The sequence below is a fragment of the Scyliorhinus torazame genome, chromosome 29, assembly GCF_047496885.1.
Source record: "Scyliorhinus torazame isolate Kashiwa2021f chromosome 29, sScyTor2.1, whole genome shotgun sequence".
Taxonomy (NCBI): Eukaryota; Metazoa; Chordata; class Chondrichthyes; order Carcharhiniformes; family Scyliorhinidae; genus Scyliorhinus; species Scyliorhinus torazame.
In genome coordinates this window covers 32293405-32320816 of record NC_092735.1, presented here as the reverse complement: position 1 = coordinate 32320816, position 27412 = coordinate 32293405, and the positions used below count along the sequence as shown (strand labels likewise).

General features: G+C 45.9%; 1 protein-coding gene across 2 annotated transcripts in view; it reads left to right on the top strand.

The window, feature by feature from the left end:
• LOC140404005 (ferritin, lower subunit-like) overlaps positions 1 to 27412 on the top strand; it is a 144276-nt gene that overhangs the window by 36854 nt on the left and 80010 nt on the right. The window contains exon 4 of one of the 2 annotated variants that reach the window (XM_072492345.1): positions 18589 to 18663. The exons of the other annotated variant lie outside the window; for it this stretch is intronic. Within the exon in view, the coding sequence (XP_072348446.1) occupies positions 18589 to 18663 (75 nt within the window). The remainder of the gene's footprint in view (positions 1 to 18588; positions 18664 to 27412) is intronic. 2 annotated transcript variants of the gene reach the window in all.

Below are 27412 nucleotides of genomic sequence, written 5' to 3'. Positions count from 1 at the left end.
TGTTACTGAAAGATACTGACCCACAGAGTCTGTTACTGATAGATACTGACCCACAGTGAGCGTTACTGATAGATACTGACCCACAGAGTCCGTTACTGATAGATACTGACCCACAGACTCTGTTACTGATAGATACTGACCCACAGCGACCGTTACTGATAGATACTGACCCACAGAGTGCGTTACTGATAGATACTGACCCACAGAGTCCGTTACTGATACATACTGACCTGCAGAGACTGTTACTGATAGATACTGACCCACAGAGTCCGTTACTGATAGATACTGACCCACAGAGACTGTTACTGATAGATACTGACCCACAGAGCCCGTTACTGATAGATACTGACCCACAGAGTCTGTTACTGATAGATACTGACCCACAGAGTCTGTTACTGATAGATACTGACCAACAGAGTCTGTTACTGATAGATACTGACCCACAGAGTCCGTTACTGATAGATACTGACCCACAGAGTCCGTTACTGATAGATACTGACCGACAGAGTCCGTTACTGATAGATACTGACCCACAGAGTCCGTTACTGATAGATACTGACCCACAGAGTCTGTTACTGATAGATACTGACCCACAGTGAGCGTTACTGATAGATACTGACCCACAGAGTCTGTTACTGAGAGATACTGACCCACAGAGTGCGTTACTGATAGATACTGACCCACAGAGTCTGTTACTGATAGATACTGACCCACAGAGCCCGTTACGGATAGATACTGACCTACAGAGTCCGTGACTGATAGACACTGACCCATAGAGTGCGTTACAGATAGATACTGACCCACAGAGAGCGTTACAGATAGATACTGACCCACAGAGCCCGTTACTGATAGATACTGACCCACAGAGTCTGTTACTGATAAATACTGACCCACAGAGTCTGTTACTGATAGATACTGACCCACAGAGTGCATTACTGATAAATACTGACCCACAGAGACCGTTACTGATAGATACTGACCCACAGAGTCTGTTACTGTTAGATACTGACCCACAGAGTCTGTTACTGATAGATACTGACCCACAGAGCCCGTTACTGATAGATACTGAACAACAGAGTCTGTTACTGATAGATACTGACCCACAGAGTCCGTTACTGATAGATACTGACCCACAGAGTGCATTACTGATAAATACTGACCCACAGAGTCCGTTACTGATAGATACTGACCCACAGAGTCTGTTACTGATAGATACTGACCCACAGCGTCTGTTACTGATAGATACTGACCCACAGAGCCCGTTACTGATAGATACTGACCCACAGAGTCTGTTACTGATAGATACTGACCCACAGAGTCCGTTACTAATAGATACTGACCCACAGAGTCCGTTACTGATAGATACTGACCCACAGAGCCCGTTACTGATAGATACTGACCCACAGAGCCCGTTACTGATAGATACTGACCCACAGAGTCTGTTACTGATAGATACTGACCCACAGAGCCCGTTACTGATAGATACTGACCCACAGAGTCTGTTACTGATAGATACTGACCCACAGAGCCCGTTACTGATAGATACTGACCCACAGAGTCTGTTACTGATAGATACTGACCCACAGAGCCCATTACTGATAGATACTGACCCACAGAGTCTGTTACTGATAGATACTGACCCACAGAGCCCGTTACTGATAGATACTGACCCACAGAGTCTGTTACTGATAGATACTGACCCACAGAGCCCGTTACTGATAGATACTGACCCACAGAGTCTGTTACTGATAGATACTGACCCACAGAGTCTGTTACTGATAGATACTGACCCACAGAGTGTGTTACTCATAGATACTGAGCCACAGAGTCTGTTACTGATAGATACTGACCCAGAGAGTGTGTTACTGATAGATACTGACCCACAGAGTCTGTTACTGATAGATACTGACCCACAGTGAGCGTTACTGATAGATACTGACCCACAGAGTCCGTTACTGATAGATACTGACCCACAGAGTCTGTTACTGATAGATACTGACCCACAGCGACCGTTACTGATAGATACTGACCCACAGAGTCCGTTACTGATAGATACTGACCCACAGAGTCTGTTACTGATAGATACTGACCCACAGTGAGCGTTACTGATAGATACTGACCCACAGAGTCCGTTACTGATAGATACTGACCCACAGAGTCTGTTACTGATAGATACTGACCCACAGCGACCGTTACTGATAGATACTGACCCACAGAGTGCGTTACTGATAGATACTGACCCACAGAGTCCGTTACTGATACATACTGACCCACAGAGACTGTTACTGATAGATACTGACCCACAGAGTCCGTTACTGATAGATACTGACCCACAGAGACTGTTACTGATAGATACTGACCCACAGAGCCCGTTACTGATAGATACTGACCCACAGAGTCTGTTACTGATAGATACTGACCCACAGAGTGCGTTACTGATAGATACTGACCCACAGAGCCCGTTACTGATAGATACTGACCCACAGAGTCTGTTACTGATAGATACTGACCCACAGAGTGTGTTACTGATAGATACGGACCCACAGAGTCTGTTACTGATAGATACTGACCCACAGAGTGCGTTACTGATAGATACTGACCCACAGAGCCCGTTACTGATAGATACTGACCCACAGAGCCCGTTACTGATAGATACTGACCCACAGAGCCCGTTACTGATGGATACTGACCCACAGAGTCTGTTACTGATAGATACTGACCCACAGAGCCCGTTACTGATAGATACTGACCCACAGAGTGTGTTACTGATAGATACTGACCCACAGAGTCTGTTACTGATAGATACTGACCCACAGAGCCCGTTACTGATGGATACTGACCCACAGAGTCTGTTACTGATAGATACTGACCCACAGAGCCCGTTACTGATAGATACTGACCCACAGAGTCTATTACTGATAGATACTGACCCACAGAGTGTGTTACTGAAAGATACTGACCCACAGAGTCTGTTACTGATAGATACTGACCCACAGTGAGCGTTACTGATAGATACTGACCCACAGAGTCCGTTACTGATAGATACTGACCCACAGACTCTGTTACTGATAGATACTGACCCACAGCGACCGTTACTGATCGATACTGACCCACAGAGTGCGTTACTGATAGATACTGACCCACAGAGTCCGTTACTGATACATACTGACCTGCAGAGACTGTTACTGATAGATACTGACCCACAGAGTCCGTTACTGATAGATACTGACCCACAGAGACTGTTACTGATAGATACTGACCCACAGAGCCCGTTACTGATAGATACTGACCCACAGAGTCTGTTACTGATAGATACTGACCCACAGAGTCTGTTACTGATAGATACTGACCAACAGAGTCTGTTACTGATAGATACTGACCCACAGAGTCCGTTACTGATAGATACTGACCCACAAATTCCGTTACTGATAGATACTGACCGACAGAGTCCGTTACTGATAGATACTGACCCACAGAGTCCGTTACTGATAGATACTGACCCACAGAGTCCGCTACTGATAGATATTGACCCACAGAGTGCGTTACTGATAGATACTGACCCACAGAGTCTGTTACTGATAGATACTGACCCACAGAGTGCGTTACTGATCGATACTGACCCACAGAGCCCGTTACTGATAGATACTGACCCACAGAGTCCGTTACTGATAGATACTGACCCACAGAGTGCGTAACTGATAGATACTGACCCACAGAGTGCGTTACTGATCGATACTGACCCACAGAGCCCGTTACCGATAGATACTGACCCACAGAGTCTGTTACTGATAGATACTGACCCACAGAGCCTGTAACTGATAGATACTGACCCACAGAGTGCGTTACTAATAGAGGCTGACCCACAGAGTCTGTTACTGATAGATACTGACCCACAGAGCCCGTTACTGATAGATACTGACCCACAGAGCCTGTCACTGATAGATACTGACCCACAGAGTCTGTTACTGATAGATACTGACCCACAGAGTCTGTCACTGATAGATACTGACCCACAGAGTGCGTTACAGATAGATACTGAGCCACAGAGTCTGTTACTGATAGATACTGACCCACAGAGTCCGTTACTGATAGATACTGACCCACAGAGCCCGTTACTGATAGATACTGACCCACAGAGTCCGTTACTGATAGATACTGACCCACAGAGCCCGTTACTGATAGATACTGACCCACAGAGTCCGTTACTGATAGATACTGACCCACAGAGCCCGTTACTGATAGATACTGACCCACAGAGTCCGTTACTGATGGATACTGACCCACAGAGCCCGTTACTGATGGATACTGACCCACAGAGTCTGTTACTGATAGATACTGACCCACAGAGCCCGTTACTGATAGATACTGACCCACAGAGTGCGTTACTGATAGATACTGACTCACAGAGTCTGTTACTGATATATACTGAGCCACAGAGCCCGTTACTGATAGATACTGACCCACAGAGTCCGTTACTGATAGATACTGACCCACAGAGTGCGTTACTGATAGATACTGACTCACAGAGTCTGTTACTGATATATACTGAGCCACAGAGTCTGTTACTGATAGATACTGACCCACAGAGTGCGTTACTGATAGATACTGACCCACAGAGCCCGTTACTGATAGATACTGACCCACAGAGTCTGTTACTGATAGATACTGACCCACAGAGTGTGTTACTGATAGATACTGACCCACAGAGTCTGTTACTGATAGATACTGACCCACAGAGCCCGTTACTGATAGATACTGACCCACAGAGCCCGTTACTGATGGATACTGACCCACAGAGTCTGTTACTGATAGATACTGACCCACAGAGCCCGTTACTGATAGATACTGACCCACAGAGTGTGTTACTGATAGATACTGACCCACAGAGTCTGTTACTGATAGATACTGACCCACAGAGCCCGTTACTGATGGATACTGACCCACAGAGTCTGTTACTGATAGATACTCACCCACAGAGCCCGTTACTGATAGATACTGACCCACAGAGTCTATTACTGATAGATACTGACCCACAGAGTGTGTTACTGAAAGATACTGACCCACAGAGTCTGTTACTGATAGATACTGACCCACAGTGAGCGTTACTGATAGATACTGACCCACAGAGTCCGTTACTGATAGATACTGACCCACAGACTCTGTTACTGATAGATACTGACCCACAGCGACCGTTACTGATAGATACTGACCCACAGAGTGCGTTACTGATAGATACTGACCCACAGAGTCCGTTACTGATACATACTGACCTGCAGAGACTGTTACTGATAGATACTGACCCACAGAGTCCGTTACTGATAGATACTGACCCACAGAGACTGTTACTGATAGATACTGACCCACAGAGCCCGTTACTGATAGATACTGACTCACAGAGTCTGTTACTGATAGATACTGACCCACAGAGTCTGTTACTGATAGATACTGACCAACAGAGTCTGTTACTGATAGATACTGACCCACAGAGTCCGTTACTGATAGATACTGACCCACAGAGTCCGTTACTGATAGATACTGACCGACAGAGTCCGTTACTGATAGATACTGACCCACAGAGTCCGTTACTGATAGATACTGACCCACAGAGTCTGTTACTGATAGATACTGACCCACAGTGAGCGTTACTGATAGATACTGACCCACAGAGTCTGTTACTGAGAGATACTGACCCACAGAGTGCGTTACTGATAGATACTGACCCACAGAGTCTGTTACTGATAGATACTGACCCACAGAGCCCGTTACGGATAGATACTGACCTACAGAGTCCGTGACTGATAGACACTGACCCATAGAGTGCGTTACAGATAGATACTGACCCACAGAGAGCGTTACAGATAGATACTGACCCACAGAGCCCGTTACTGATAGATACTGACCCACAGAGTCTGTTACTGATAAATACTGACCCACAGAGTCTGTTACTGATAGATACTGACCCACAGAGTGCATTACTGATAAATACTGACCCACAGAGACCGTTACTGATAGATACTGACCCACAGAGTCTGTTACTGTTAGATACTGACCCACAGAGTCTGTTACTGATAGATACTGACCCACAGAGCCCGTTACTGATAGATACTGAACAACAGAGTCTGTTACTGATAGATACTGACCCACAGAGTCCGTTACTGATAGATACTGACCCACAGAGTGCATTACTGATAAATACTGACCCACAGAGTCCGTTACTGATAGATACTGACCCACAGAGTCTGTTACTGATAGATACTGACCCACAGCGTCTGTTACTGATAGATACTGACCCACAGAGCCCGTTACTGATAGATACTGACCCACAGAGTCTGTTACTGATAGATACTGACCCACAGAGTCCGTTACTAATAGATACTGACCCACAGAGTCCGTTACTGATAGATACTGACCCACAGAGCCCGTTACTGATAGATACTGACCCACAGAGCCCGTTACTGATAGATACTGACCCACAGAGTCTGTTACTGATAGATACTGACCCACAGAGCCCGTTACTGATAGATACTGACCCACAGAGTCTGTTACTGATAGATACTGACCCACAGAGCCCGTTACTGATAGATACTGACCCACAGAGTCTGTTACTGATAGATACTGACCCACAGAGCCCATTACTGATAGATACTGACCCACAGAGTCTGTTACTGATAGATACTGACCCACAGAGCCCGTTACTGATAGATACTGACCCACAGAGTCTGTTACTGATAGATACTGACCCACAGAGCCCGTTACTGATAGATACTGACCCACAGAGTCTGTTACTGATAGATACTGACCCACAGAGTCTGTTACTGATAGATACTGACCCACAGAGTGTGTTACTCATAGATACTGAGCCACAGAGTCTGTTACTGATAGATACTGACCCAGAGAGTGTGTTACTGATAGATACTGACCCACAGAGTCTGTTACTGATAGATACTGACCCACAGTGAGCGTTACTGATAGATACTGACCCACAGAGTCCGTTACTGATAGATACTGACCCACAGAGTCTGTTACTGATAGATACTGACCCACAGCGACCGTTACTGATAGATACTGACCCACAGAGTCCGTTACTGATAGATACTGACCCACAGAGTCTGTTACTGATAGATACTGACCCACAGTGAGCGTTACTGATAGATACTGACCCACAGAGTCCGTTACTGATAGATACTGACCCACAGAGTCTGTTACTGATAGATACTGACCCACAGCGACCGTTACTGATAGATACTGACCCACAGAGTGCGTTACTGATAGATACTGACCCACAGAGTCCGTTACTGATACATACTGACCCACAGAGACTGTTACTGATAGATACTGACCCACAGAGTCCGTTACTGATAGATACTGACCCACAGAGACTGTTACTGATAGATACTGACCCACAGAGCCCGTTACTGATAGATACTGACCCACAGAGTCTGTTACTGATAGATACTGACCCACAGAGTGCGTTACTGATAGATACTGACCCACAGAGCCCGTTACTGATAGATACTGACCCACAGAGTCTGTTACTGATAGATACTGACCCACAGAGTGTGTTACTGATAGATACTGACCCACAGAGTCTGTTACTGATAGATACTGACCCACAGAGTGCGTTACTGATAGATACTGACCCACAGAGCCCGTTACTGATAGATACTGACCCACAGAGCCCGTTACTGATAGATACTGACCCACAGAGCCCGTTACTGATGGATACTGACCCACAGAGTCTGTTACTGATAGATACTGACCCACAGAGCCCGTTACTGATAGATACTGACCCACAGAGTGTGTTACTGATAGATACTGACCCACAGAGTCTGTTACTGATAGATACTGACCCACAGAGCCCGTTACTGATGGATACTGACCCACAGAGTCTGTTACTGATAGATACTGACCCACAGAGCCCGTTACTGATAGATACTGACCCACAGAGTCTATTACTGATAGATACTGACCCACAGAGTGTGTTACTGAAAGATACTGACCCACAGAGTCTGTTACTGATAGATACTGACCCACAGTGAGCGTTACTGATAGATACTGACCCACAGAGTCCGTTACTGATAGATACTGACCCACAGACTCTGTTACTGATAGATACTGACCCACAGCGACCGTTACTGATAGATACTGACCCACAGAGTGCGTTACTGATAGATACTGACCCACAGAGTCCGTTACTGATACATACTGACCTGCAGAGACTGTTACTGATAGATACTGACCCACAGAGTCCGTTACTGATAGATACTGACCCACAGAGACTGTTACTGATAGATACTGACCCACAGAGCCCGTTACTGATAGATACTGACCCACAGAGTCTGTTACTGATAGATACTGACCCACAGAGTCTGTTACTGATAGATACTGACCAACAGAGTCTGTTACTGATAGATACTGACCCACAGAGTCCGTTACTGATAGATACTGACCCACAGAGTCCGTTACTGATAGATACTGACCGACAGAGTCCGTTACTGATAGATACTGACCCACAGAGTCCGTTACTGATAGATACTGACCCACAGAGTCCGTTACTGATAGATACTGACCCACAGAGCCCGTTACTGATAGATACTGACCCACAGAGCCCGTTACTGATAGATACTGACCCACAGAGTCTGTTACTGATAGATACTGACCCACAGAGCCCGTTACTGATAGATACTGACCCACAGAGCCCATTACTGATAGATACTGACCCACAGAGTCTGTTACTGATAGATACTGACCCACAGAGCCCGTTACTGATAGATACTGACCCACAGAGTCTGTTACTGATAGATACTGACCCACAGAGCCCGTTACTGATAGATACTGACCCACAGAGTCTGTTACTGATAGATACTGACCCACAGAGTCTGTTACTGATAGATACTGACCCACAGAGTGTGTTACTCATAGATACTGAGCCACAGAGTCTGTTACTGATAGATACTGACCCAGAGAGTGTGTTACTGATAGATACTGACCCACAGAGTCTGTTACTGATAGATACTGACCCACAGTGAGCGTTACTGATAGATACTGACCCACAGAGTCCGTTACTGATAGATACTGACCCACAGAGTCTGTTACTGATAGATACTGACCCACAGCGACCGTTACTGATAGATACTGACCCACAGAGTCCGTTACTGATAGATACTGACCCACAGAGTCTGTTACTGATAGATACTGACCCACAGTGAGCGTTACTGATAGATACTGACCCACAGAGTCCGTTACTGATAGATACTGACCCACAGAGTCTGTTACTGATAGATACTGACCCACAGCGACCGTTACTGATAGATACTGACCCACAGAGTGCGTTACTGATAGATACTGACCCACAGAGTCCGTTACTGATACATACTGACCCACAGAGACTGTTACTGATAGATACTGACCCACAGAGTCCGTTACTGATAGATACTGACCCACAGAGACTGTTACTGATAGATACTGACCCACAGAGCCCGTTACTGATAGATACTGACCCACAGAGTCTGTTACTGATAGATACTGACCCACAGAGTGCGTTACTGATAGATACTGACCCACAGAGCCCGTTACTGATAGATACTGACCCACAGAGTCTGTTACTGATAGATACTGACCCACAGAGTGTGTTACTGATAGATACTGACCCACAGAGTCTGTTACTGATAGATACTGACCCACAGAGTGCGTTACTGATAGATACTGACCCACAGAGCCCGTTACTGATAGATACTGACCCACAGAGCCCGTTACTGATAGATACTGACCCACAGAGCCCGTTACTGATGGATACTGACCCACAGAGTCTGTTACTGATAGATACTGACCCACAGAGCCCGTTACTGATAGATACTGACCCACAGAGTGTGTTACTGATAGATACTGACCCACAGAGTCTGTTACTGATAGATACTGACCCACAGAGCCCGTTACTGATGGATACTGACCCACAGAGTCTGTTACTGATAGATACTGACCCACAGAGCCCGTTACTGATAGATACTGACCCACAGAGTCTATTACTGATAGATACTGACCCACAGAGTGTGTTACTGAAAGATACTGACCCACAGAGTCTGTTACTGATAGATACTGACCCACAGTGAGCGTTACTGATAGATACTGACCCACAGAGTCCGTTACTGATAGATACTGACCCACAGACTCTGTTACTGATAGATACTGACCCACAGCGACCGTTACTGATAGATACTGACCCACAGAGTGCGTTACTGATAGATACTGACCCACAGAGTCCGTTACTGATACATACTGACCTGCAGAGACTGTTACTGATAGATACTGACCCACAGAGTCCGTTACTGATAGATACTGACCCACAGAGACTGTTACTGATAGATACTGACCCACAGAGCCCGTTACTGATAGATACTGACCCACAGAGTCTGTTACTGATAGATACTGACCCACAGAGTCTGTTACTGATAGATACTGACCAACAGAGTCTGTTACTGATAGATACTGACCCACAGAGTCCGTTACTGATAGATACTGACCCACAGAGTCCGTTACTGATAGATACTGACCGACAGAGTCCGTTACTGATAGATACTGACCCACAGAGTCCGTTACTGATAGATACTGACCCACAGAGTCCGTTACTGATAGATACTGACCCACAGAGCCCGTTACTGATAGATACTGACCCACAGAGCCCGTTACTGATAGATACTGACCCACAGAGTCTGTTACTGATAGATACTGACCCACAGAGCCCGTTACTGATAGATACTGACCCACAGAGTCTGTTACTGATAGATACTGACCCACAGAGCCCGTTACTGATAGATACTGACCCACAGAGTCTGTTACTGATAGATACTGACCCACAGAGCCCATTACTGATAGATACTGACCCACAGAGTCTGTTACTGATAGATACTGACCCACAGAGCCCGTTACTGATAGATACTGACCCACAGAGTCTGTTACTGATAGATACTGACCCACAGAGCCCGTTACTGATAGATACTGACCCACAGAGTCTGTTACTGATAGATACTGACCCACAGAGTCTGTTACTGATAGATACTGACCCACAGAGTGTGTTACTCATAGATACTGAGCCACAGAGTCTGTTACTGATAGATACTGACCCAGAGAGTGTGTTACTGATAGATACTGACCCACAGAGTCTGTTACTGATAGATACTGACCCACAGTGAGCGTTACTGATAGATACTGACCCACAGAGTCCGTTACTGATAGATACTGACCCACAGAGTCTGTTACTGATAGATACTGACCCACAGCGACCGTTACTGATAGATACTGACCCACAGAGTCCGTTACTGATAGATACTGACCCACAGAGTCTGTTACTGATAGATACTGACCCACAGTGAGCGTTACTGATAGATACTGACCCACAGAGTCCGTTACTGATAGATACTGAGCCACAGAGTCTGTTACTGATAGATACTGACCCACAGCGACCGTTACTGATAGATACTGACCCACAGAGTGCGTTACTGATAGATACTGACCCACAGAGTCCGTTACTGATACATACTGACCCACAGAGACTGTTACTGATAGATACTGACCCACAGAGTCCGTTACTGATAGATACTGACCCACAGAGACTGTTACTGATAGATACTGACCCACAGAGCCCGTTACTGATAGATACTGACCCACAGAGTCTGTTACTGATAGATACTGACCCACAGAGTCTGTTACTGATAGATACTGACCAACAGAGTCTGTTACTGATAGATACTGACCCACAGAGTCCATTACTGATAGATACTGACCCACAGAGTCCGTTACTGATAGATACTGACCGACAGAGTCCGTTACTGATAGATACTGACCCACAGAGTCCGTTACTGATAGATACTGACCCACAGAGTCTGTTACTGATAGATACTGACCCACAGCGACCGTTACTGATAGATACTGACCCACAGAGTCCGTTACTGATAGATACTGACCCACAGAGTCTGTTACTGATAGATACTGACCCACAGTGAGCGTTACTGATAGATACTGACCCACAGAGTCCGTTACTGATAGATAATGACCCACAGAGTCTGTTACTGATAGATACTGACCCACAGCGACCGTTACTGATAGATACTGACCCACAGAGTGCGTTACTGATAGATACTGACCCACAGAGTCCGTTACTGATACATACTGACCCACAGAGACTGTTACTGATAGATACTGACCCACAGAGTCCGTTACTGATAGATACTGACCCACAGAGACTGTTACTGATAGATACTGACCCACAGAGCCCGTTACTGATAGATACTGACCCACAGAGTCCGTTACTGATAGATACTGACCCACAGAGTCCGTTACTGATAGATACTGACCGACAGAGTTCGTTACTGATAGATACTGACCCACAGAGTCCGTTACTGATAGATACTGACCCACAGAGTCTGTTACTGATAGATACTGACCCACAGAGCCCGTTACTGATAGATACTGACCCACAGAGTCTGTTACTGATAGATACTGACCCACAGAGTGCGTTACTGATAGATACTGACCCACAGAGTCTGTTACTGATAGATACTGACCCACAGAGCCCGTTACGGATAGATACTGACCTACAGAGTCCGTGACTGATAGACACTGACCCATAGAGTGCGTTACAGATAGATACTGACCCACAGAGAGCGTTACAGATAGATACTGACCCACAGAGCCCGTTACTGATAGATACTGACCCACAGAGTCTGTTACTGATAGATACTGACCCACAGAGTCTGTTACTGATAGATACTGACCCACAGAGTGCATTACTGATAAATACTGACCCACAGAGTCCGTTACTGATAGATACTGACCCACAGAGTCTGTTACTGATAGATACTGACCCACAGAGTCTGTTACTGATAGATACTGACCCACAGAGTCTGTTACTGATAGATACTGACCCACAGAGTCCGTTACTGATAGATACTGGCCCACAGAGTGCATTACTGATAAATACTGACCTACAGAGCCCGTTACTGATAGATACTGACCCACAGAGTGCGTTACTGATAGATACTGACCCACAGAGTCCGTTACTGATACATACTGACCCACAGAGACTGTTACTGATAGATACTGACCCACAGAGTCCGTTACTGATAGATACTGACCCACAAAGACTGTTACTGATAGATACTGACCCACAGAGCCCGTTACTGATAGATACTGACCCACAGAGTCCGTTACTGATAGATACTGACCCACAGAGTCCGTTACTGATAGATACTGACCGACAGAGTTCGTTACTGATAGATACTGACCCACAGAGTCCGTTACTGATAGATACTGACCCACAGAGTCAGTTACTGATAGATACTGACCCACAGAGCCCGTTACTGATAGATACTGACCCACAGAGTCTGTTACTGATAGATACTGACCCACAGAGTGCGTTAATGATAGATACTGACCCACAGAGTCTGTTACTGATAGATACTGACCCACAGAGCCCGTTACGGATAGATACTGACCTACAGAGTCCGTGACTGATAGACACTGACCCATAGAGTGCGTTACAGATAGATACTGACCCACAGAGAGCGTTACAGATAGATACTGACCCACAGAGCCCGTTACTGATAGATACTGACCCACAGAGTCTGTTACTGATAGATACTGACCCACAGAGTCTGTTACTGATAGATACTGACCCACAGAGTGCATTACTGATAAATACTGACCCACAGAGTCCGTTACTGATAGATACTGACCCACAGAGTCTGTTACTGATAGATACTGACCCACAGAGTCTGTTACTGATAGATACTGACCCACAGAGTCTGTTACTGATAGATACTGACCCACAGAGTCCGTTACTGATAGATACTGGCCCACAGAGTGCATTACTGATAAATACTGACCTACAGAGCCCGTTACTGATAGATACTGACCCACAGAGTCTGTTACTGATAGATACTGACCCACAGAGTCTGTTACTGATAGATACTGACCCACAGAGCCTGTTACTGATAGATACTGACCCACAGAGTCTGTTACTGATAGATACTGACCCACAGAGCCCGTTACTGATAGATACTGACCCACAGAGTCTGTTACTGATAGATACTGACCCACAGAGTCTGTTACTGATAGATACTGACCCACAGAGTGCATTACTGATAAATACTGACCCACAGAGTCCGTTACTGATAGATACTGACCCACAGAGTCTGTTACTGATAGATACTGACCCACAGAGTCTGTTACTGATAGATACTGACCCACAGAGTCCGTTACTGATAGATACTGACCCACAGAGTGCATTACTGATAAATACTGACCCACAGAGTCCGTTACTGATAGATACTGACCCACATAGTCTGTTACTGATAGATACTGACCCACAGAGTCTGTTACTGATAGATACTGACCCACAGAGTCTGTTACTGATAGATACTGACCCACAGAGTCCGTTACTAATAGATACTGACCCACAGAGTCCGTTACTGATAGATACTGACCCACAGAGCCCGTTACTGATAGATACTGACCCACAGAGTCTGTTACTGATAGATACTGACCCACAGAGTCCGTTACTAATAGATACTGACCCACAGAGTCCGTTACTGATAGATACTGACCCACAGAGCCCGTTACTGATAGATACTGACCCACAGAGCCCATTACTGATAGATACTGACCCACAGAGTCTGTTACTGATAGATACTGACGCACAGAGCCCGTTACTGATGGATACTGACCCACAGAGTCTGTTACTGATAGATACTGACCCACAGAGCCCGTTACTGATAGATACTGACCCACAGAGTCTGTTACTGATAGATACTGACCCACAGAGCCCGTTACTGATAGATACTGACCCACAGAGTCTGTTACTGATAGATACTGACCCACAGAGCCCGTTACTGATAGATACTGACCCACAGAGTCCGTTACTGATAGATACTGACCCACAGAGTGTGTTACTGATAGATACTGACCCACAGAGCCCGTTACTGATAGATACTGACCCACAGAGTCTGTTACTGATAGATACTGACCCACAGAGCCCGTTACTGATAGATACTGACCCACAGAGCCCGTTACTGATAGATACTGACCCACAGAGTCTGTTACTGATAGATACTGACCCAGAGAGTGTGTTACTGATAGATACTGACCCACAGAGTCTGTTACTGATAGATACTGACCCACAGTGAGCGTTCCTGATAGATACTGACCCACAGAGTCTGTTACTGATAAATACTTTCCCACAGAGTCCTTTACTGATAGATACTGACCCACAGAGTCCGTAACTGATAGACACTGACCCACAGAGACTGTTACTGATAGATACTGACCCACAGAGTCCGTTACTGATAGATACTGACCCACAGAGTCCGTAACTGATAGATACTGACCCACAGAGTCCGTTACTGATAGACACTGACCCACAGAGTCTGTTACTGATAGATACTGACCCACAGAGTCCGTTACTGATAGATACTGACCCACAGTGTGTGTTACTGATAGATACTGACCCACAGTGTGTGTTACTGATAGATACTGACCCACAGAGTCCGTTACTGATAGATACTGACCCACAGAGCCCGTTACTGATAGATACTTTCCCACAGAGTGCTTTACTGATAGATACTGACCCACAGAGTCCGTAACTGATAGACACTGACCCACAGAGACTGTTACTGATAGATACTGACCCACAGAGTCCGTTACTGATAGATACTGACCCACAGAGTCCGTAACTGATAGATACTGACCCACAGAGTCCGTTACTGATAGACACTGACCCACAGAGTCTGTTACTGATAGATACTGACCCACAGAGTCCGTTACTGATAGATACTGACCCACAGTGTGTGTTACTGATAGATACTGACCCACAGTGTGTGTTACTGATAGATACTGACCCACAGAGTCCGTTACTGATAGATACTGACCCACAGAGCCCGTTACTGATAGATACTGACCCACAGTGTGTTTTACTGATAGATACTGATCCACAGAGTCCGTTACTGATAGATACTGACCCACAGAGCCTGTTACTGATAGATACTGACCCACAGAGTCCGTTACTGATAGATGCTGACCCACAGAGTATGTTACTGATAGATACTGACCCACAGAGTGCGTTACTGATAGATACTGACACACAGAGTCCGTTACTGATAGATACTGACCCACAGAGTGCGTTACTGATAGATACTGACCCACAGAGCACGTTACTGATGGATATTGACCCACAGAGTCTGTTACTGATAGACACTGACCCACAGAGTCCGTTACTGATAGATACTGACCCACAAAGCCCGTTACTGATAGATACTAACCCACAGAGTGTGTTACTGATAGATACTGACTCACAGAGTCCGTTACTGATAGATACTGACCCACAGAGACTGTTACTGATAGATAGTGACTCACAGAGTCCGTTACTGATAGATACTGACCCACAGAGCCCGTTACTGATTGATACTGACCCACAGAGTCTGTTACTGATAGATACTGAGCCACAGAGTCCGTTACTGATAGATACTGAGCCACAGAGTCTGTTACTGATAGATACTGACCCACAGAGTCCATTACTGATAGATACTGACCCACAATGTGTGTTACTGATAGATACTAACCACAGAGACTGTTACTGATAGATACTGACTCACAGAGTCCGTTACTGATAGATACTGACCCACAGAGTCTGTTACTGATAGATACTGACTCACAGAGTCCGTTACTGATAGATACTGACCCACAGAGTCTGTTACTGATAGATACTGACCCACAGAGTCCATTACTGATAGATACTGACCCACAATGTGTGTTACTGATAGATACTAACCCACAGAGTCTGTTACTGATAGATACTGACCCACAGTGTGCGTTACTGATAGATACTGACCCACAGAGTCTGTTACTGATAGATACTGTCCCACAGAGTCCGTTACTGATAGATACTGACTCACAGAGTCCTTTACTGATAGATACTGACCCACAGAGTCCGTAACTGATAGACACTGACCCACAGTGTCTGTTACTGATAGATACTGACCCACAGAGTCCGTAACCGTTAGATACTGACCCACAGAGTCCGTTACTGATAGACGCTGACCCACAGAGTCTGTTACTGATAGATACTGACCCACAGAGTCCGTTACTGATAGATACTGACCCACAGTGCGTGTTACTGTTAGAAACTGACCCACAGTGTGTGTTACTGATAGATACTGACCCACAGAGTCCGTTACTGATAGATACTGACCCACAGAGCCCGTTACTGATAGATACTGACCCACAGTGTGTTTTACTGATAGATACTGATCCACAGAGTCCGTTACTGTTAGATACTGAGCCACAGAGTGCGTTACTGATAGATACTGACCCACAGAGTCCGTTACTGATAGATGCTGACCCACAGAGTCTGTTACTGATAGATACTGACCCACAGAGTGCGTTACTGATAGATACTGACACACAGAGTCCGTTACTGTTAGATACTGAGCCACAGAGTGCGTTACTGATAGATACTGACACACAGAGTCCGTTACTGTTAGATACTGACTCACAGAGCACGTTACTGATAGATACTGACCCACAGAATCTGTTACTGATAGACACTGACCCACAGAGGCTGTTACTGATAGATAATGACCCACAGAGTCCGTTACTGATAGATACTGACCCACAGTGTGTGTTACTGATAGATACTGACCCACAGTGTGTGTTACTGATAGATACTGACCCACAGAGTCCGTTACTGATAGATACTGACCCACAGAGTCTGTTACTGATAGATACTGACCCACAGAGCCCGTTACTGATAGATACTGACCCACAGAGCCCGTTACTGATAGATACTGACCCACAGTGTGTTTTACTGATAGATACTGATCCTCAGAGTCCGTTACTGAAAGATACTGACCCACAGAGTCTGTTACTGATAGATACTGACTCACAGAGTCCGTTACTGATAGATACTGACCCACAGAGTCCGTTACTGATAGATACTGACCCACAGAGCCCGTTACTGATAGATACTGACCCACAGTGTGTTTTACTGATAGATACTGATCCTCAGAGTCCGTTACTGAAAGATACTGACCCACAGAGTCTGTTACTGATAGATACTGACCCACAGAGTCCGTTACTGATAGATACTGACCCACAGAGTCCGTTACTGATAGATACTGACCCACAGTGTGTTTTACTGATAGATACTGATCCTCAGAGTCCGTTACTGAAAGATACTGACCCACAGAGTCTGTTACTGATAGATTTTGAAAAGCGCGGGGGCTTCGAGACAGAGGGGACCATTTAAAAGGTTGCTGTCTGTGGTGAGGTGAGTACAGATTAACTTACTTGCCTTGCAGGTCAGCTGTTGAGTTCGGGAGTGAGAGCTGGGACCTTAGAATCAGCGCGGGAATTTTGAAAAGCGCGGGGGCTGCGAGACAGAGGGGACCATTTAAAAGGTTGCTGTCTGTGGTGAGGTGAGTACAGATTAACTTACTTGCCTTGCAGGTCAGCTGTTGAGTTCGGGAGTGAGAGCTGGGACCTTAGAATCAGCGCGGGAATTTTGAAAAAGCGCAGATTAACAACTTGCTTACCTTGCAGGCCAAGTCGATTTCAGCAGGAGCGGAGCAGGTTAGTCCATTTCTGCGGGGGCAGTGCGGAAGTGATTTCTGGGAGGTAAGTTTCTCCTTTAAATAAATTTTTTTAAAAAAATTCTAGTGTTTAAGGTGGGAACAGGAAGTCGACCCGCGGACGTCTGGGAAGACCCTCACCAATAAATTCTGGTGGAGAGGAAACCCGAGACACTACACGTGTAGTGTCTCCCACCCGCCCTCCTCCTCTAACCTAATAATAAAACCCTTTGGTGTGAGGTAAGTACCATATTTTATTATTGTTATTAATAATTTTTATTAGTTATTTTTATTTTTTTTATATATAAAATTTTTTTTAAATTTAGTTGTTAGCCAGATCTTGGTAGAAAGTTAGAGGAATGGCAGGGAAGGGAGTGCAATGTTCCTCCTGCAGGATGTTTGAGGTGAGGGATGCCGTTAGTGTCCCTGCTGATTTTACCTGCAGGAAGTGCTGCCATCTCCAGCTCCTCCAAGACCGAGTTAGGGAACTGGAGCTGGAGTTGGAAGAACTTCGGATCATTCGGGAGGCAGAGGGGGTCATAGATAGCAGCTTCAGGGAATTAGTTACACCAAAGATTGGAGATAGATGGGTAACTGTAAGAGGGACGGGGAAAAAACAGTCAGTGCAGGGATCCCCTGCGGTCGTTCCCCTGAGAAACAAGTATACCGCTTTGGATACTTGTGGGGGGGACGACTTACCAGGGGTAAGCCATGGGGTACAGACCTCTGGCACAGAGTCTGTCCCTGTTGCTCAGAAGGGAAGGGGGGAGAGGAGCAGAGCATTAGTAATTGGGGACTCTATAGTCAGGGGCACAGATAGGAGATTTTGTGGGAGCGTGAGAGACTCACGTTTGGTATGTTGCCTCCCAGGTGCAAGGGTACGTGATGTCTCGGATCGTGTTTTCCGGGTCCTTAAGGGGGAGGGGGAGCAGCCCCAAGTCGTGGTCCACATTGGCACTAATGACATAGGTAGGAAAGGGGATAAGGATGTCAGGCAGGCTTTCAGGGAGCTAGGATGGAAGCTCAGAACTAGAACAAACAGAGTTGTTATCTCTGGGTTGTTGCCCGTGCCACGTGATAGTGAGATGAGGAATAGGGAGAGAGAGCAATTAAACACGTGGCTACAGGGATGGTGCAGGCGGGAGGGATTCAGATTTCTGGATAACTGGGGCGCTTTCTGGGGAAGGTGGGACCTCTACAGACAGGATGGTCTACATCTGAACCTGCGGGGCACAAATATCCTGGGGGGGAGATTTGTTAGTGCTCTTTGGGGGGGTTTAAACTAATGCAGCAGGGGCATGGGAACCTGGATTGTAGTTTTAGGGTAAGGGAGAATGAGAGTATAGAGGTCAGGAGCTCAGATTTGACGTCGGAGGAGGGGGCCAGTGTTCAGGTAGGTGGTTTGAAGTGTGTCTACTTCAATGCCAGGAGTATACGAAATAAGGTAGGGGAACTGGCAGCATGGGTTGGTACCTGGGACTTCGATGTTGTGGCCATTTCGGAGACGTGGATAGAGCAGGGACAGGAATGGATGTTGCAGGTTCCGGGGTTTAGGTGCTTTAGTAAGCTCAGGGAAGGAGGCAAAAGAGGGGGAGGTGTGGCGCTGCTAGTCAAGAGCAGTATTACGGTGGCGGAGAGGATGCTAGATGGGGACTCATCTTCCGAGGTAGTATGGGCTGAGGTTAGAAACAGGAAAGGAGAGGTCACCCTGTTGGGAGTTTTCTATAGGCCTCCAAATAGTTCTAGGGATGTAGAGGAAAGGATGGCGAAGATGATCCTGGATATGAGCGAAAGTAACAGGGTAGTTATTATGGGAGACTTTAACTTTCCAAATATTGACTGGAAAAGATATAGTTCGAGTACATTAGATGGGTCGTTTTTTGTTCAGTGTGTGCAGGAGGGTTTCCTGACACAGTTTGTTGACAGGCCAACAAGAGGTGAGGCCACATTGGATTTGGTTTTGGGTAATGAACCAGGCCAGGTGTTGGATTTGGAGGTAGGTGAGCACTTTGGGGACAGTGACCACAATTCGGTGACGTTTACGTTAAGGATGGAAAGGGATAAGTATACACCGCAGGGCAAGAGTTATAGCTGGGGGAAGGGAAATTATGATGCCATTAGACGTGACTTGGGGGGGATAAGGTGGAGAAGTAGGCTGCAAGTTTTGGACACACTGGATAAGTGGAGCTTGTTCAAGGATCAGCTATTGCGTGTTCTTGATAAGTATGTACCGGTCAGGCAGGGAGGAAGGTGCCGAGCGAGGGAACCGTGGTTTACCAAAGAAGTGGAATCTCTTGTTAAGAGGAAGAAGGAGGCCTATGTGAAGATGAGGTGTGAAGTTTCAGTTGGGGCGATGGATAGTTACAAGGTAGCGAGGAAGGATCTAAAGAGAGAGCTAAGACGAGCAAGGAGGGGACATGAGAAGTATTTGGCAGGAAGGATCAAGGAAAACCCAAAAGCTTTCTATAGGTATGTCAGGAATAAGCGAATGACTAGGGACAGAGTAGGACCAGTCAAGGACAGGGATGGGAAGTTGTGTGTAGAGTCTGAAGAGATAGGCGAGATACTAAATGAATATTTTTCGTCAGTATTCACTCAGGAAAAAGATAATGTTGTGGAGGAGAATGCTGAGCTCCAGGTAAATAGATTAGATGGCATTGAGGTAAGTAGGGAAGAGGTGTTGGCAATTCTGGACAGGCTGAAAATAGATAAGTCCCCGGGGCCTGATGGGATTTATCCTAGGATTCTCTGGGAGGCCAGGGAAGAGATTGCTGGACCATTGGCTTTGATTTTTATGTCATCATTGGATACAGGAATAGTGCCAGAGGACTGGAGGATAGCAAATGTGGTCCCTTTGTTCAAAAAGGGGAGCAGAGACAACCCCGGCAACTATAGACCGGTGAGCCTCACGTCTGTAGTGGGTAAAGTCTTGGAGGGCATTATAAGAGACAAGATTTATAATCATCTAGATAGGAATAATATGATCAGGGATAGTCAGCATGGCTTTGTGAAGGGTAGGTCATGCCTCACAAACCTTATCGAGTTCTTTGAGAAGGTGACTGAACAGGTAGACGAGGGTAGAGCAGTTGATGTGGTGTATATGGATTTCAGCAAAGCGTTTGATAAGGTTCCCCACGGTAGGCTATTGCAGAAAATACGGAGGCTGGGGATTGAGGGTGATTTAGAGATGTGGATCAGAAATTGGCTAGCTGAAAGAAGACAGAGGGTGGTGGTTGATGGGAAATGTTCAGAATGGAGTTCTGTCACAAGTGGAGTACCACAAGGATCTGTTCTGGGGCCGTTGCTGTTTGTCATTTTTATCAATGACCTAGAGGAAGGCGCAGAAGGGTGGGTGAGTAAATTTGCAGACAATACTAAAGTCGGTGGTGTTGTCGATAGTGAGGAAGGAAGTAGCAGGTTACAGAGGGATATAGATAAGCTGCAGTGCTGGGCTGAGAGGTGGCAAATGGAGTTTAATGTAGAGAAGTGTGAGGTGATTCACTTTGGAAGGAAAAACAGGAATGTGGAATATTTGGCTAATGGAAAAGTTCTTGAAAGTGTGGATGAGCAGAGGGATCTAGGTGTCCATGTATATAGATCCCTGAAAGTTGCCACCCAGGTTGATAGGGTGGTGAAGAAGGCCGATGGAGTGTTGGCCTTTATTGGTAAAGGGATTGAGTTCCGGAGTCAGGAGGTCATGTTGCAGCTGTACAGAACTCTGGTACGGCCGCATTTGGAGTATTGCGTACAGTTCTGGTCACCGCATTATAGGAAGGACGTGGAGGCTTTGGAGCGGGTGCAGAGGAGATTTACCAGGATGTTGCCTGGTATGGAGGGAAAATCTTATGAGGAAAGGCTGATGGACTTGAGGTTGTTTTCGTTAGAGAGAAGAAGGTTAAGAGGAGACTTAATAGAGGCATACAAAATGATCAGAGGGTTAGATAGGGTGGACAGTGAGAGCCTTCTCCCGCGGATGGAAATGGCTAGCACGAGGGGACATAGCCTTAAACTGAGGGGTAATAGATATAGGACAGAGGTCAGGGGTAGGTTCTTTACGCAAAGAGTAGTGAGGCCGTGGAATGCCCTACCTGCTACAGTAGTGAACTCGCCAACATTAAGGGCATTTAAAAGTTTATTGGATAAACATATGGATGATAATGGTATAGTGTAGGTTAGATGGCTTTTGTTTCGGTGCAACATCGTGGGCCGAAGGGCCTGTACTGCGCTGTATTGTTCTATGTTCTATGTTCTATACTGACCCACAGAGTCCGTTACAGATAGATGCTGACCCACAGAGTCTGTTACTGATAGATACTGACCCACAGTGTGTTTTACTGATAGATACTGATCCTCAGAGTCCGTTACTGAAAGATACTGACCCACAGAGTCTGTTACTGATAGATACTGACCCACAGAGTGCGTTACTGATAGATACTGACACACAGAGTCCGTTACTGTTAGATACTGACCCACAGAGTGCGTTAATGATAGATACTGACCCACAGAGCACGTTACTGATAGATACTGACCCACAGAATCTGTTACTGATAGACACTGACCCACAGAGGCTGTTACTGATAGATACTGACTCACAGAGTCCGTTACTGATAGATACTGACCCACAGAGCCCGTTACTGATAGATACTGACCCACAGAGTCTGTTACTGATAGATACTGACCCACAGAGTCTGTTACTGATAGATACTGACCCACAGAGTCCGTTACTGATAGATACGGAACCACAGAGTCTGTTACTGATAGACACTGACCCACAGAGCCCGTTACTGATAGATACTGACCCACAGAGTCCGTTACTGATCGATAATGACCCACAGAGTCCGTTACTGATAGATACTGACCCCAGAGTCCGTTACTGATAGATACTGACCCCAGAGTCCGTTACTGATAGATACTGACCCACAGAGTCCATTACTGATAGATACTGACCCACAGAGTGCGTTACTGATAGATACTGACCCACAGAGACCGTTACTGATAGATACTGACCCACAGAGTCCATTACTGATAGATACTGACCCACAGAGTGCGTTACTGATAGATACTGACCCACAGAGCCCGTTACTGATAGATACTGACCCCAGAGTCCGTTACTGATAGATACTGACCCCAGAGTCCGTTACTGATAGATACTGACCCACAGAGCCCGTTACTGATAGATACTGACCCACAGAGTGTGTTACTGATAGATACTGACCCACAGAGTCCGTTACTGATAGATACTGACCCACAGACTGCGTTACTGATAGATACTGACCCACAGGGACCGTTACTGATAGATACTGACCCACAGAGTGCGTTACTGATAGATACTGCCCCACAGAGTCCGTTACTGATAGATACTGACTCACAGACTGCGTTACTGATAGATACTGACCCACAGAGTCCGTTACTGATAGATACTGACTCACAGAGTCTGTTACTGATAGATACTGACCCACAGAGTGCGTTACTGATAGATACTGACCCACAGAGTCTGTTACTGATAGATATTGACCCAGAGAGTCTGTTACTGATAGATACTGACCCACAGTGTGCGTTGCTGATAGATACTGACCCACAGAGTCTGTTACTGATAGATACTGACTCACAGAGTCCGTTACTGATAGATACTGACCCACAGTGTGCGTTACTGATAGATACTGACCCACAGAGTCTGTTACTGATAGATACTGACCCACAGAGTCTGTTACTGATAGATACTGACCCACAGAGTGCGTCACTGATAGATACTGACCCACAGAGTCTGTTACGGATAGATACTGACTCACAGAGTCCGTTACTGAGAGATACTGACCCACAGAGTCTGTTACTGATAGATACTGACCCACAGAGCCTGTTGCTGACAGATACTGACCCACAGAGTCTGTTACTGAAAGATACTGACCCACAGAGTCCGGTACTGATAGATACTGACCCACAGAGTCTGTTACTGATAGATACTGACCCACAGAGTCTGTTACTGACAGATACTGACCCACAGAGTGTGTTACTGAAAGATACTGACCAACAGAGTCTGTTACTGATAGATACTGACCCACAGATTCTGTTACTGATAGGTACTGACCCATAGAGTCCGTTACTGATAGATACTGACCCACAAAGCCCGTTACTGATAGACACTGACCCACAGAGTGTTTTACTGATAGATACTGACCCACAGAGTCCGTTACTGATAGATACTGACCCACAGAGTCCGTTACAGATAGATAATGACCCACAGTGTGCGTTACTGATAGATACTGACCCACAGAGTCCGTTACTGATAGATACTGACCCACAGAGTCTGTTACTGATAGATACTGACCCACAGCGTCCGTTACTGATTGATACTGACCCACAGAGTCCGTAACTGATAGATACTGACCCACAGAGTGTGTTACTGATAGATACTGACCCACAGAGTCCGTTCCTGATAGATACTGACCCACACAGTGCGTTACTGATAGATACTGAGCCACAGAGTCCGTTACTGATAGACACTGACCCACAGAGTCCGTTACTGATAGATACTGACCCACAGAGTCTGTTACTGATAGATACTGACCCACAGAGTCTGTTACTGATAGATACTGACCCACAGAGTCCGTTACTGATAGATACTGACCCACAGAGTGCGTTACTGACAGATACTGACTCACAGAGTCCGTTACTGATAGATACTGACCCACAGAGCAAGTTACTGATAGATACTGACCCACAGAGTCTGTTACTGATAGATACTGACCCACAGAGTCCGTTACTGATAGATACTAACCCACAGAGTGTGTTACTGATAGATACTGACCCACAGAGTCCGTTACTGATAGATACTGACCCACAGAGCCCGTTACTGATTGATACTGACCCACAGAGACTGTTACTGATAGATACTGACCCACAGAGTCCGTTACTGATTGATACTGACCCACAGAGTCCGTAACTGATAGATACTGACCCACAGAGTGTGTTACTGATAGATACTGACCCACAGAGTCCGTTACTGATAGATACTGACCCACAGAGTGTGTTACTGATAGATACTGACCCACAGAGTCCGTTCCTGATAGATACTGACCCGCAGAGTCCGTTCCTGATAGATACTGACCCACAGAGTCTGTTACTGATAGATACTGACCCACAGAGTCTGTTACTGATAGATACTGACCCACAGAGTCCGTTACTGATAGATACTGACCCACAGAGTGCGTTACTGATAGATACTGACTCACAGAGTCCGTTACTGATAGATACTGACGCACAGAGAAAGTTACTGATAGATACTGACCCACAGAATCTGTTACTGATAGATACTGACCCACAGAGTCCGTTACTGATAGATACTGACCCACAGAGACTGTTACTGGTAGATACTGACTCACAGAGTCCGTTACTGATAGATACTGACCCACAGAGTCTGTTACTGATAAATACTGTCCCACAGAGTCCTTTACTGATAGATACTGACCCACAGAGTCAGTAACTGATAGACACTGACCCACAGAGTCTGTTACTGATAGATACTGACCCACAGAGTCCGTTACTGATAGATACTGACCCACAGAGTCCGTAACCGTTAGATACTGACCCACAGAGTCCGTTACTGATAGACACTGACCCACAGAGTCTGTTACTGATAGATACTGACCCACAGAGTCCGTTACTGATAGATACTGACCCACAGTGTGTGTTACTGATAGATACTGACCCACAGTGTGTGTTACTGATAGACACTGACCCACAGAGCACGTTACTGATAGATACTGACTCACAGAGTCCGTTACTGATAGATACTGACCCACAGAGCCCGTTACTGATAGATACTGACCCACAGAGTCCGTTACTGATAGATACGGAACCACAGAGTCTGTTACTGATAGATACTGACCCACAGGGTCTGTTACTGATAGATACTGACCCACAGAGTCTGTTACTGATAGATACTGACCCACAGAGTCCGTTACTGATAGATACGGAACCACAGAGTCTGTTACGGATAGACACTGACCCACAGAGCCCGTTACTGATAGATACTACCCACAGAGTCCGTTACTGATCGATAATGACCCACAGAGTCCGTTACTGATAGATACTGACCCACAGAGTGCGTTACTGATAGATACTGACCCACAGAGTCCGTTACTGATAGATACTGAGCCACAGAGTCTGTTACTGATAGATACTGACCCACAGAGTCCGTTACTGATAGATACTGACCCACAGAGTCTGTTACTGATAGATACTGACCCACAGAGTCTGTTACTGATAGATACTGACCCACAGAGTGTGTTACTGATAGATACTGACCCACAGAGTGCGTTACTGATAGATACTGACCCACAGAGTCCGTTCTTGATTGATACTGACCCACAGAGTCTGTTACTAATAGATACTGACCCACAGAGTGTGTTACTGATAGATACTGACTCACAGTGTCCATTACTGATAGATACTGACCCACAGAGTGCGTTACTGATAGATACTGACTCACAGAGTCCATTACTGATAGACACTGACCCACAGAGTCTGTTACTGATAGATACTGACCCACAGAGTTTGTTACTGATAGATACTGACTCACAGAGTCCATTACTGATAGATACTGACCCACAGAGTGTGTTACTGATAGATACTGACTCACAGAGTCCATTACTGATAGATACTGACCCACAGAGTCTGTTACTGATAGATACTGACCCACAGAGTCTGTTACTGATAGATACTGACCCACAGAGCCCGTTACTGATAGATACTGACCCACAGAGTGCGTTACTGATAGATACTGACCCACAGAGCCC